At 59.2% G+C, this 12649-nt stretch overlaps 1 protein-coding gene across 4 annotated transcripts in view; it reads left to right on the forward strand.

Moving 5' to 3' along the window:
- Positions 1 to 12304, forward strand: part of PSTPIP1 (proline-serine-threonine phosphatase interacting protein 1) — a 45067-nt gene extending 32763 nt beyond the window's left edge. For 2 of the 4 annotated variants that reach the window (XM_021097991.1, XM_013989029.2), the window contains exons 4-15: positions 2395 to 2429; positions 2659 to 2765; positions 5287 to 5349; positions 5949 to 6047; positions 6898 to 6943; positions 7895 to 7974; positions 8486 to 8584; positions 9497 to 9593; positions 10083 to 10173; positions 10681 to 10736; positions 10922 to 11055; positions 11959 to 12304. In XM_021097991.1, coding sequence (XP_020953650.1) covers positions 2395 to 2429; positions 2659 to 2765; positions 5287 to 5349; positions 5949 to 6047; positions 6898 to 6943; positions 7895 to 7974; positions 8486 to 8584; positions 9497 to 9593; positions 10083 to 10173; positions 10681 to 10736; positions 10922 to 11055; positions 11959 to 12090 — 1039 coding nt within the window. In that variant the 3' untranslated portion in view covers positions 12091 to 12304. The remainder of the gene's footprint in view (positions 1 to 2394; positions 2430 to 2658; positions 2766 to 5286; positions 5350 to 5948; positions 6048 to 6897; positions 6944 to 7894; positions 7975 to 8485; positions 8585 to 9496; positions 9594 to 10082; positions 10174 to 10680; positions 10737 to 10921; positions 11056 to 11958) is intronic. The other 2 variants (XM_005656277.3, NM_001244186.1) reach the window with 2 other exon arrangements.

Raw genomic sequence — 12649 nt, forward strand, 5'->3', positions numbered from 1 at the left:
AATTTAGGCCAAGAATTCTGAGTTCTTATATCAGCGGTACCTGGAGCCTTGTCAAAACGGTGTGCTGGGCCCCCACCCCCCAGCTTCTGCTTTGGGAGGACTGGGGTAGAGCCTGAGAATCTGCGTTTCTAACAAACCCCCAGGTGATGCGGATGCTGCTGGTTTGCTGCTCCTCCATGGCCTCAGTTTCCCTAACTGACCTGTGGGAGGAGGGAGCCCCCTGCCAAGCCTGACTTGCAAGGATTGCAGGAGAGAGGGCAGAAGGGCAGGGCTGTCTCACTGGGTGTCATGCGGCGATAAGGCCACCAGGGGGCGCGCGCGCTGCTTCGCGGAGCGGCGGGGTGGAAGCCGAGGGCACGCTGGGCGGATAGCGGCAAAAGAATGCGGCTAGGGCAGGACGCTTCGCCGTGTGACCCAGCAAGCCTGGCCACCCTCTGGCCTGTTTCCCTAATATGCCCAATTGGCTATGGCTCCTCAGGAGTCCTGGTGAAGGGGGCAGCCGCAGTATGTATTTCGCCTCCTTAGTTAAGGGACCATAAACACAGGCGGAGAATTTTACTCCTGAGAGCCGACAAGCCTCACTTCAGGGCCAATCTAGAGCCCCACACACCAGCTCTGTCTGGGTGCTTGGAGACTCACCCACGGGCCCAGGCCGGGCATCCCTCACACACATGTGCTCATGATCAGTTTGTTCCTCACGCCCACGGGGTGGCAGGGAGTGAGGGAAAGGGAGCCTAATCTATGGGGCTGCTTCAAGGGGACCCCCTACCTGAAGGCGAACCAACAGGAGGTTTCTGATAATAGGGGACATGCATTAAGGTCTTAGATAGAGTGTTTTGAGGGCATAGCTCAGGTCAGGTTCAGGAGTCTGAGGGATCCCCCCCAGGATGCCTCCGGTTGTGCAGATGTGGGCTCAGCAGAGGGAGGCCTAACAACAGCAGCCCTTGTAAAGCACCTGCTTTGCACCAGGTCCTGACAGAGGTACTCTATACATATGAATTCATTTGATCCTCACAACCATTCTGTTTGTGCTGTTTTTATCCCCATTTGGCAGAAGGGGAAACTGAGACACAGGCTAAGGAACTTGTCCAAGGTCACACAGAGAGTGAGTGGCAGGGTTTGGACTGAACCCAGACCATCTGGCTCCAGGGTCGTCTTCTAATGCATGTGGGAGTCCAGAGTGGGAGGTCCCTACCCAGGTTCCTAGCCTGGGAGTACGAGTCACTTCCCTCCTCTGCCAGGAGGTGGTGCTCACCCCTCTGAGAGGCCCCTGTGCCTGACAGGCTGGGGCAGGCATTTCCCTGTCAGTTCTATTCTGACCCAAGGATCCCTGTGCCTCCTGGTGCCCCTCACCTCCCAGCAGACAGGATGGGGTTCCAAGGGGGCTCGACACCTCTGCTCGGGCCTCAGCTCGATTTGTAGCTCTGGGAGAGACCCCCTCCACAGGACTGCCAGATAAAATACAGAATGCCTCGGTAAATTTGAATTTCAGATAAATGACAGATATTTTAAAAATGTAAGTATATTCCAAATATTACCAGGGGCATGCTTATATTCAAAAAGTATTTGTTTATCTGAAATCTGAACTTAACTATCCGGCATTTTTATTTGCTCCATCTCGCAATTCTACCTGGTGCATCACCCCTCACCTCCCATGCCCAGCGCCACCTGCTTCCCTTCCCGCTCTCCCTCTCAACCCCTGGAGTGGACAGCACCTACATCTCTGCTCTAGACTGGCCACCTCGATGCTTCCTGACTCCTCCTGCTGGGGTTTTTAAGGCACCCCAAGCCTGGTGCACCCTAAAGTAACTCCCTATCTTCTTCCCTCCTGGGACCCACTCAGAGGTGTCCCTTCCAGCCGCCCAGCCGCCCAGCCAGGGACCAGGGAAGCCCTCAGCCTTCTGATGTCCTCACTTGTACATCCTTTTCATCCTGTCCTAAAGCCCCCACATCTCTCCCCTGCAGCACCCCTGCCTGCTTGTCACCCCCCTTCCCCCAGAGCCCCCATTCCACTCCCTTCAAAATGTCCTCAGGCCACCTGCCAGGTCTGAACCCCACCTTCTCCTGCTTCAGTTCATTCTAAAGAGAGAAGAGGACTACCGGGGAGGGACTCTGGGGGGCGGGGGGCTGGGGACTCCCAGAAGCCAGGAGCCTTCCACCACAGTGGGAGCTTTTGACTCCTTTGTATTTTCCAAAGAGAGCTTTGCCTTCCAGAAATTCCAGCTTGGGCTCTGAGGGGATGGTCACAGTCTGGCCAGAGAGTCCTTTGGGTCGAGATCGGTGTGTGTGAGTGACCTAGCGCCCTCCCACGGAAGTAAAAGTCCCTGGGCCCAGCCAGGACTTCAGGTTCTGCCCCGCTGTCCTCCTGCTGACCCTGGTCTTTCTGTTTTGCAGCTCCCTGAGGGCCTCCTTTGACTCCCTGAAGCAGCGTAAGTCCCACCTGTCCCCACCGCAGGCTGCAGGGTGACAGGACCCTCTGGGAACACGGTATCCCCATAGCTGGAGATGGATGGATCCTGGCTGGGAGGGGTTGTTGTGAGGCTGGTGGAGACACCCTGTGGGGTTGGGGCTGGGCTGGTCCAGGTGGGGGCGAGTGTGTGAGCGGCTGGGGCCCATCAAGTCTGATATCAGCAACTGACGTCCTTACTCTGCCCCCAGAAATGGAGAACGTGGGCAGCTCCCACATCCAGCTGGCCCTGGCCCTGCGCGAGGAGCTGCGGAGCCTGGAGGAGTTCCGAGAGAGGCAGAAGGAGCAGAGGAAGAAGGTGAGGCAGTGGAAGTGGTGGGGGAGGGGCTCTCCTCCTGGAAGGTGGGGAGACTGCACTCCAGGCTTGGAACAGGGCCCAGCTCTCAGGCCTGAAAGCCCGACCGTAGGTCTTCCCACTGAGCTATCTTCTACCAAGAAGAGGGAAAGACATTAACATTTTTTTCTGAAAAATTTTTATTGACGTATAGTTGATTTACACAATGTTGTGTTAATTTCTGCTGTGCAGCAAAGTGATTCATTTGTACACACGTAGATATTCTTTTCACATTCTTTTCCATGATGGTTATCACACGATATTGAATACCATTCCCTGTGCTCTACAGTAGGTCCTTGTTGTGATCCATTCTCTGTGTAATGGTTTGCATCTGCTAACCCCGAACTCCCAGTCCTTCCCTCCCTCTTGGCAACCACAAGACTGTTCTCTATATCTGTGAGCCTGTTTTTGTTGTGTAGATATATTGACTTGCGTTGGATTTTAGATTCCACATATAAGGGATACCACATGACATTTGTCTTTCTCTGACTTCTTTCACTTACTATGAGAATCTCTAGTTGCATCCATGTTGCTGCAAGTGGCATTATTTCATTCTTTTTTTTATGGCTGATAGTATTGCATTGCATAGTCATTGGTCATTTTGATTATCCTACTTCCACTAGGCTGTAGAGGGTCCCTGACAGCTTGGGGGTATCCAAAGGAGGGGAGTCACCAGAAACTGGTCCTGAGCTGAAGGATCAGGGTTGTTTATCCGGGAGAAAGGAGGACTTGGGCGAGTCAGTCACGGCGGCCATTCTGCAGGGCTGCCTGAGGCTGAAGGGAACAGAGCTTGCAAGTGGTGGGGGTGCTGAGTTTACCTTAGCATCCAAAAGTGCTTTTCACTCATCTGTAGGGTGTGGCTGTCCCTAGATAGAGGGACCGCATGGAAAGGAAGTGGGAGGGATGCAGCAGAGGTTGGATGGGAGGTGGGCTTGGTGACCTCTGTGTCCCAGGGCCCCCTCCCAAACCTGAGACTCTGACTGGTGGAGCTCGTGGCCCTCTGGGAAGGCAGATGGGCCTCAGTGATGAGGGTGGTGCCTTGGACGGGGGCGGGGAGGCCAGCACACAGATGTACTTCTTGCTTGGAGAGGAAGGATCATTGTAAACTGTCCAAGGAACTGGAATGGAAGAATCCATTCAACGGAGCTGGGAAGGGGAAGAAGGAGATAGTTCATGGCTGGGACTGAGTATCCCGGCCAAGCCACTTCCCCTGTCTGTGCCTCCGTTTCCCTCTTGCAGGATGGGACACTTATGTCCACCTCCCAAGTGTTGGGGACCCAGACCAGAACCAGCCCCCCTCAGTCTTCACAGGCAAGGTGCCAGCTCCAATTAGAGGCTCTTACCACAGAAATTCAGTGTGGCTGCACCCCCTGTCTGCCTATCTAGCTAGTTGGGGTTTCAGCCTTTCAGGATTCTAAATCTGGGTTCCTGAGCAGACTGTGGGTCCCCAAAGCCAGCCACAGAAACTGGCCTGGCCTTGAGGTGCAGGAGCAGAGGCCCTCTCTGGGCTGAAACTTGCCTGGGAAACATCTGCTGTGACCATGAGGCCCCAGGATGGCTATTTTGAGCTTTCCTGTGGCCAGTGAGACTGTGATGTCTACAAATAGCTGTTTTGGACAGTGACACCTTCCGCAGAGTGGCCAGGTCCTCCACAAGCAGAGGAGAGCTATGATGCAGTGTGTGGGGAAGACTGCCTGCATGTGTGTGCACACATGTGCATGTATGGACATGTGTGTGTGCCCAGGAGAACATGGGTGTGTGTGTGTGTGTGCACACCTGTGAACACATGCATGTGTCTTGGTGTGTGTGTGTTGGACCAGGTGGCTTCCTGAGGCCTTGTCGCTGACACAGGCCCCACTGTGACCCCAGGCACAACTTGGCTATAGCCCTGACATGAGGGGTGTCTCATTCCCTCATTTCCAGTCCCTGCCAGGCACATCCTCCATCTGAACGAGGAGCACGGGAGGCAAGGTGGGGGTGCAGAGGCCCCGTGTGCCTGCGTGTGTGGCCATGACTAAATTTGGAGTGTGTGTTCACCTGTGTGCAGAGGCTCATGGCAGGGGGGGTGGCACTTGGGAGAGGTGTGTGAAGGCCTTGTGTGTGCAAGTATGAGCAGTAGGAACCTTTTAGCGTGTACTTCTGCGCATGGGTGGAACTCTGTGCGCATGTGTACACGGAGCATGATGGCTGTATGCGGGTACAGGGGCGCATGCGTGCGTGCAGGCTGGGTGTCCCCAGCTAGAGATGAAGTCTGGACAGGTCAGTAGCGAGAGGCTACGATGGCACATCCGTGCCTCGGGCTCCCCGCTTTCTGCTCTGAGTGCTGGTTGTGAAAGAGCAGGTCCTGGGAGAGGGGGGTCTTGGTGCCACCCCCTTCAGAGCCAGTAGGGGATGCTGGGCCTCATCCCAGGGACACCCGTCCTCTTGGCCTAGGGGAGTGTCCCGAGGCCACAGCCCCACGCTCAGAGCTTCGTGTCCCCCGCAGTTCGAAGCTGTCATGGACCGTGTCCAGAAGAGTAAGCTGTCCCTCTACAAGAAGGCCATGGAGGTGAGTGCCAGGGCCTTGGGCCTGGGGGTGGCAGGGCTCAGGGTGTGGATCCCAGGAGCCCTGGGCGGGCACAAGGGACAGGGCTGGCCTCAGGCCTCTGTCCAGCAACAGGCACAGTGGGGCTGTGCTGGGTCCACCTGCCCTTGGGAGCTCCTCCTGATGGGCAGGTAATTGGTCCCGACAGTGGTCCCCTGGGTCATCCATGCTGGAGCTGGGGACTTGGGGGGATGAAAGGAGTGGGGACCTCTGAACTGTCTCCTAGGACAGAGTAAGGAGGAAAAAAATGGCTCTACAGGAGAGGACGGCATGTGCAGAGGCTGCCCCTGTGACAGTGCAGGGCGTTTTCAGGGCCCTGCTGGTAGTTTGATGTGACCACGCCCCTGAAGAGGCCAGGGCCACAGGCAGGGCTACCCTGTCCCCACTGGGAAGGGGCCTGGGCACACGATGCCCTTCTCCATCTCCATTCTGGACCCCCAGTCCCTGTCTGTGGTGAGGAAGCCCCTGTTCCATCCACACCCCTCAGCGGGTAGAAGAGAGGCTGAGCTCAGAAACCTCCCTCTGGGGCCTCTACGTCATGTGTCTGTGTCCCCGCCCCCCAGTCCAAGAAGACGTATGAGCAGAAGTGCCGGGATGCTGACGACGCGGAGCAGATCTTTGAGCGCATTAGTGCCAATGGGCAACAGAAGCAGGTGGAGAAGGTGCGTTGAGCCACTGAAGTCACCTGGTGTCCCTGGGCTGAGACAGGGCGGGAGTCAGGGCAGGGGTGACACAGACCGTTAAGGCAAGGTGTGCATCTGGAACACGCTGGCTGCTCCCCTCTCTCTGAACCTCCATTTCCCCATCTGTGAAATGGGTTTCCTGGAATCTCAGGGTCTAGATGGCGTCAGCTCGATCCACTTTGCCATGTCCAGGCTGCACTCAAGGTCCTTCCTCGGAGCAGGCCCAGAGCTCACAGGGCCATGAGAGCAGATGCTAACCCTCACATGACCCTTGGGAGAGGGGCTCGGTAGGCCCATGTCACAGAGAGGAAATGGGCCCAGAGAAGGCGAGGAAGCAGCAGAGAAAGCACCCCCACCCGGAGTGGCCAGGCCCCAGCCCTTGTCGGCTCTGACCTCTAGGCCAGAACGGGATGTGGGAGCCTCCCGGGCCTGAGAACGCGTTTGCCCTTGTCCCGGACAGGAAAGCCAAGGCCCAGAGAGGGCAGGGGCCTGCGGGCGAGTTGGTGGCAGCGAGTCAGGACCAGAGCCCAAGCCCCAGGCAGTGGGTTCTGCAGTGGTCGTGGGGCCCCAGGTCGTTTCTTGCTCTAAGTCTCAGCATCTAGTTTTCACATCTGAGCTGCAGGTTTCTGGTTTATTCCTTTTTCATCAGAACCACCCTGTGGGCCCGTGGGGAGAGGCTGGAGTTAAACGAGGGAACTTGCCCATATGTGGCTCCTTAGTGTCCCGCTGGGTGGCCGGGGAGGCTGTGACAGGTCCCCTCTGAGATGCCCAGGGAGGCCGGGGACCCGGGGGCTGGGGCCTCAGCGCTGCTTTTCTGCTGTCTCCTCAGAGCCAGAACAAGGCCAAGCAGTGCAAGGACTCCGCCATGGAGGCAGGTACGTGGAAGGGCCCCTCCTCAGCCCAGGGGGTGGGGTGGCCCCACCACACACGCACATCCTTCACCCCAGGGACACTGTCACTTGCTCATCACTCTCACTTCCACATTTATGTGAGTAAAACAAAAACATTCATTTTCTTGCATTTGCCAGGACGGTTCTTGGTGGTTTGCACGTTTGAACTACTCCACACCACAACAGTGATCCCTGTCTTGATCCCCCTTTTTAACAGATGAGGAAACTCTGGTGGCACAGAGAGGTTAAGTAACTTGCTCAAGGTCACAGAGCGAGGAAGTGGTGATAACTGCAAATAGAAGCCCTCGGCTCCAGGGCCCAGGGCCCGGACAGCCACAGTCGAGGGAGATAGGCTCCCTCTCCTCGCACACACCGCTCTCGTACCCACAGGTGTTCAGATATGCACACAGCCTTCTCAGGGCCTGTCTCCTCTATCTTTCTCCTGATGTCAGAAGCCCCCCACACCTCTTGTCTCTGCTGGCACAATTCCTAGGACAGAGCGTCTCCTTGCTCTCTTTCCCTGGGAAGCTCTCCCTTCTGGTGGCACTGCCTTTCCCAGGACCCAGCTTCTCCCTTGGCTGGGGGACAGAGGTCATGGCCTAAGCCCCCCTGGCTTCCCAGCCCCACAGCTCCTGATGCCCCTTCCATCCCTCCTTGTGTGCTGCCCTCGCTGAGCCTCAGTTTCCCATCTGGAAAGTGAGATGGTGGGAGCTGAGATGGCGAGAGGCCTGACTCTGACTTTGGGTGTACAAGGCTCTGCCCCAGCCCCAGGCCGCCGGAGCACAGCGGGGAGCTGAGTCACCTGAGAAGAGCGGGACCAGCATGGTGGTGGCCCTGCCGAGTGTGCCAATGGGTGCGGGCAGCCAGGGCGGGTCTCCAGTGGGAGGCAGGCACCCAGGCAGGGGCGGCCTCCCTGAGGACCCCCTGTGCTTCCAGAGCGGGTGTACAGGCAGAACATCGAGCAGCTGGAGAAGGTGCGGGGCGAGTGGGAACAGGAGCATCGGACCACCTGCGAGGTGAGTGACCCCCAGGCATGGAGCCTCTTGCTCAGCTACATCGCGGGAGCCACCACCCCTGCTCTGGCTGCTTCAGGGGGAGATGAGGCAGTGGGGGGGGGGGGAAGGCATTGCTCCTTCATTCCCTCACTCATCCACTCATCCCACAGGCCCTGTGCAGGGGCCCTTCTTGCAGACAGTCATCCTTTGCCCCTTTTGGCTGAAACCAAAACTGAGGCGCACGCAGACCCTGTAGCTTGCCTGGGCTCTGCTGAGGGCAGCAGCCTCAGGATTCAGGGTCCAGGGCTCCCTGTACACCACGCCCCAGAGCTGCGGTGGGGCCTGGAGGAAGGGCTGGGGGCAGGAATCCCACAGGCTGCACCCTTCCCAGAAGCCTCAGGGGCTGGCAGAGGTGGGGGTGGGGCTCTCCAGGAAGAATCCTTCCTTTAGACTTGGCTCTCAGCAGAGGGGGTCTGGCCTGGCCCAGCCCGGTAGCACCCCCCGCCCCAGCTTCTCCCCTTGCTCCCCCCAGGCCTTCCAGCTGCAAGAGTTTGACCGGCTGACCATCCTCCGCAATGCCCTGTGGGTGCACTGCAACCAGCTCTCCATGCAGTGCGTCAAGGATGACGAGGTGTGGGCCGAGGGCAGGGAGGGGAGGGGGTGAGTGGGGGTGTGAGGGGAGGGCAACCTCTGGGCAACAGCGCACCCAGGGCCATCTGAGCCATCTGCACACCTAGTCCTCTGTGGTCCGAGCCCTGGCCCCAGCGGCCTCAGACCTCAGCATTGAGCCTCTGCCCTGGGGCCCCGAGGACAGGGAGTCAGCAGGCACAGGGCCACAGCCTCTGCCCAGAAGACTGCTTTGCAGGGACCCTGGCGTCTGCTCACCCTGCTCCCTCTGCCGGGTTTGGGAAGGCAGGTGGACTTAGCTGCTCAGGTCTGCAGATAAGCTGTGGTACCCAGGGTTGTTCTGCTCCAGGCCTGGTGCTTGCAGGAGCCAAGGTCCAGTCCCTCCTCTGCCCCCAGACACCTCAAGTGTGCCCTGGTTCCCCCCTGACTGAGCTCGACATGTCGGATGTGTCCTCCTCAGCAGAGAGGGCCTGCCACCTCCCCCCGGCCCCCTGGGCCTGGACTTCTGCTGACGCAGCCCTGGAGCCATGGACCCTCTCTCGAGGCAGCCCGGACTCCCTGACGCCAACTGCTGTCCCCTGCCTGACCCCTTCTGCCCATGGGGGGTGGAGTTTTGGGGTTTTCTCCACAAGTGACTTGAGCCCACCTGGTGGCCTCCTCATGGCAGAGGAAGGGGTGTGGGCTCTGAATCGTCTCATACTGGATCCAAAGCCCAGCACACTGAACTCCTGCTCTGTGACCTTGGGCAAGTCACCCTTCTCGGAGTTTCCTCATCTATAAAGTGAGCAAGTCGCATCTACCTCAGAGTGAGGTAAATCCCTTGCAAAGGAACTGGCACACAGTAGGTGTTCAAAAGCCAGGAGAAGCTGCCAGCCAGCGCTCTAACCCTCCAGCCTCTGCTCTTTCCCACCCCCAGCTCTACGAAGAGGTGCGGGTGACACTGGAAGGCTGCAGCGTGGACGCTGACATTGACGGCTTCATCCAGGCCAAGAGCACGGGCACCGAGCCCCCAGGTGAGGGCAGCCTGCAGGCAGCACAGCCTCTGGGCCCAGGCCCGCCTTCCCTGCAAGGCCTGGCCTGGGTTCTCTGAGCTTCGGGCCCAGACAGAGCTGGGGTGGCTCACAGCTCCCTTCTGGGTGAAGGAGCAGACCCGAGAGAGAGCTTAGGGACAGCAATCCCCTGTCCTCTGAGAAGATGAGCAGGGCCAAAGAACCCTGGACACAGAACGGGGAGATAAGGAGCCTCCTCTGCACCCAGCCTGTTTGCCCCACTAAATCTTGAGTCTGGAATATTCGTTCTTGGCGGTACCCACCGTGGGATCTTGCATGGGAAGTGAGAGGGGGGCCCCCTCGTCAGGCACAAGGCAGGCTGGGGCATAGGCCAGGAAGGTGGGGCCCCAGCCTGGGTCTCTGTCTGGGGAGAAGAAGGGGTGGGGAGTGGCACGTGTCCTGCCTGCCCTGCCCTCGCCACCCTGGGCCTCACAGGCCTGCTGTGGTCTGCAGCTCCGGTGCCCTACCAGAACTACTACGATCGGGAGATCTCCCCGTCATGTGGCAGCCCCGGTGTACAGCCATCCTGTGGTATGATAAAGAGGTGAGCCTCCGCATGATGCCAGCCAGCTGGGAACGAGGCTGGGCAGAGGGGGCAGGGCGGCCGGGAAGTGAGGCCAGCCTCTCCTCCTGCAGCTGGCTCTTCCGTATGTATTTATCGAGTATCTGTGGTGTGCCTGGTGCTGGGTGCTCTTTGGGGACAAGACAGGCTCAATCTAGCCTTGTGACACCCTCGGCCCAAGGGGACCTAGGCATTAAACAAATAATCCCCCCCACTTATTCACTGGCGACTGTGCTCAGAGTTCCGACGGCAGCTCCTTCGCCCTTGGGGGAGGCTGGAGCACAGAAGTCTTGGCGCCCCCGAGGCTCCGCAGGGAGCAGGTACTGAGATGTCTACAGGGTGAGGGTCCGGAGAGCACTGCTGGGGAGGGAAAAGCCACTGGGACCACCCTTTGGGGAGCCCTCCTGGTGAGGGGCACCCCATAAATCACCCGAGGGCCCCCTGCCTCATCCTCCCCCCAGCGCTCACCTGCTTTTCCTCTGTCCCCAGGTTCTCCGGGCTACTGCACGGAAGTCCCAAGAATGCTTCGCCAGCAGCTTCTGCGGGTAATTGGGGGGGCAGCTGTCACCCGGGGGGAAAGGGGGGGATGCCTACTTGGCACAGATGGACCCCCCAACGGTTGAGGTCGGGCAGAGGCTGAGCCAGGTCTGGGGAAGCTTCACGTCCGGGGGGCCTCCAGGGATCTGTTTTTTTGCTAAGAGGCGGGCACCAGGCCTCACCCTGCTCTCAGCCTCCACAGAGACCCTGACTCCCATCCCCGATCGGAATGAGGGTGTCTACGCTGCCATCAACGTGCAGGAGGTACCAGGACCCCCCACCCTGCCAGCCCAGGACTACAGGGCGCTCTATGACTACACAGCCCAGGTGAGCGTCCCCCGCTCCGTCCCCTCGCTAAGAGGGCGCTGGTAGCCCCGCGGTGGGAATATGCTGGGCGGAGGCCCTTAGAACAGCACCCGGTGTTTATGAGGGGGCCCAGCCCGTACCTGCCGAGTGAAAAGTGCTGAATGGCGCGAGGCCCCGGGGCTGGTCACGCACACATGTCCAGGCAGCCGTGGGCATTGCACGGGCCCACGCTCATGTGCAGGCAGGCTGCCGGAGTCGGGGCTGCCTAAGGATGTGGTGTGAGGCTCGGGCTAGGCCCCCACGCGTGAGGCCCTTGTTCTCCATGACCCTGGGTGCCAGAACAAGCCATGGCCAGAGCGAGGCTTAGCTGTGCCGGGGTTGATCTTCTGAGGCCCACAAGGGGAGGATGAGTAAAAAGCCCCAGGACAGCTGTGCCCAGATCCTAGAGTCTAGTCTGTTCCTCGCTTTAAGGTGAGGGGTACAGAGCTGGACCTCAAACCTGCTGGGGCTGAGCGGCCCGGGGGAATGACGCTGTGCTTATATTGCAGTGGCAAGCGGAGGAGGGGGCACAGCAAACACACTTGCCCCTGACTTGCTGGGCTGCTGTGTCTACAGTGGGGACAGGGAGAGGGAGCAGCAGGAGGTAGAGCAGGAGAGAAGCCCCAGGTTGTGGGAGGCCCCCAGTGACAAACCAGAGGGGACAAGAGGCTGAGTCCCACAGGATACCCCGCATGCTACGTCTCCAAGGGCTGCCATAGCCCAGAGAATGGCCTGGTCTTGCAGCCCCAGGAGGCCAGCAGGTCTCAGCTCACAGCCCACCTGAGAGACAGGCTGGCACTTACTGCCCAGGTTGAGGGTAATGCCGGATCAGAGGCCCTCCCAGCGGGCACCTGCAGGCTGACGTGCTTTCACTCTCTTGCCCAGAATCCTGATGAGCTGGACATCACTGCAGGGGACATCCTGGAGGTCATCCTGGAAGGGGAGGATGGCTGGTGGACGGTACAACGGAACGGGCAGCGTGGCTTTGTCCCTGGCTCGTACCTGGAGAAGCTTTAAGGAAGGGGCAGTAGCCCACATCTGGACCTGCCCTGCCCATGGGGCCGGCAGTGCCCCCGTCAAGACGGAGCCTGCCCTCCCAGGAAGGGTGCCGGCCGCTCCTGGGCAGTCTTTTCCACAGGGAATAAAGGACTGCTTTTCCCCCTCTTTGCTCCCGTGTCCAAGTGCTCAATGTGGAGGAAGCAAAGGTGGGGAGAAGTCCAGGCGAGCAGAGCTTTCCGTGTGCAGTGTCATCACTGAGGCCCCAGCCTGGCTCTGTCCCAGGTGAGCTGGGAGTGGAGCGGTACCCTGGGAACTGCCAGGGAGACACATTCACAGCGGGCCATGGGGGAAGGTGGCAGGGGTCAGGGAGGAGGGGCTCGGGGGATCTGCGATGGGGAGACCGGGCTTCCTGGGGTCAGAGGGACTAGAGCAAGGCAGCAGCAGATGGGACACAAGGAAGAGCAGAGCATCGGGGATCATTCTGGGGATGAGCCGAGCTTTGTTCGGGGCAGGAAACAGGTGATGGGTGTGCCGAGGTGCAGGGGCATTATAGAGTCTGGGCAGGAGGCCTAGAGGC

Source organism: Sus scrofa, chromosome 7, assembly GCF_000003025.6.
Source record: "Sus scrofa isolate TJ Tabasco breed Duroc chromosome 7, Sscrofa11.1, whole genome shotgun sequence".
NCBI classification, from domain to species: domain Eukaryota; kingdom Metazoa; phylum Chordata; class Mammalia; order Artiodactyla; family Suidae; genus Sus; species Sus scrofa.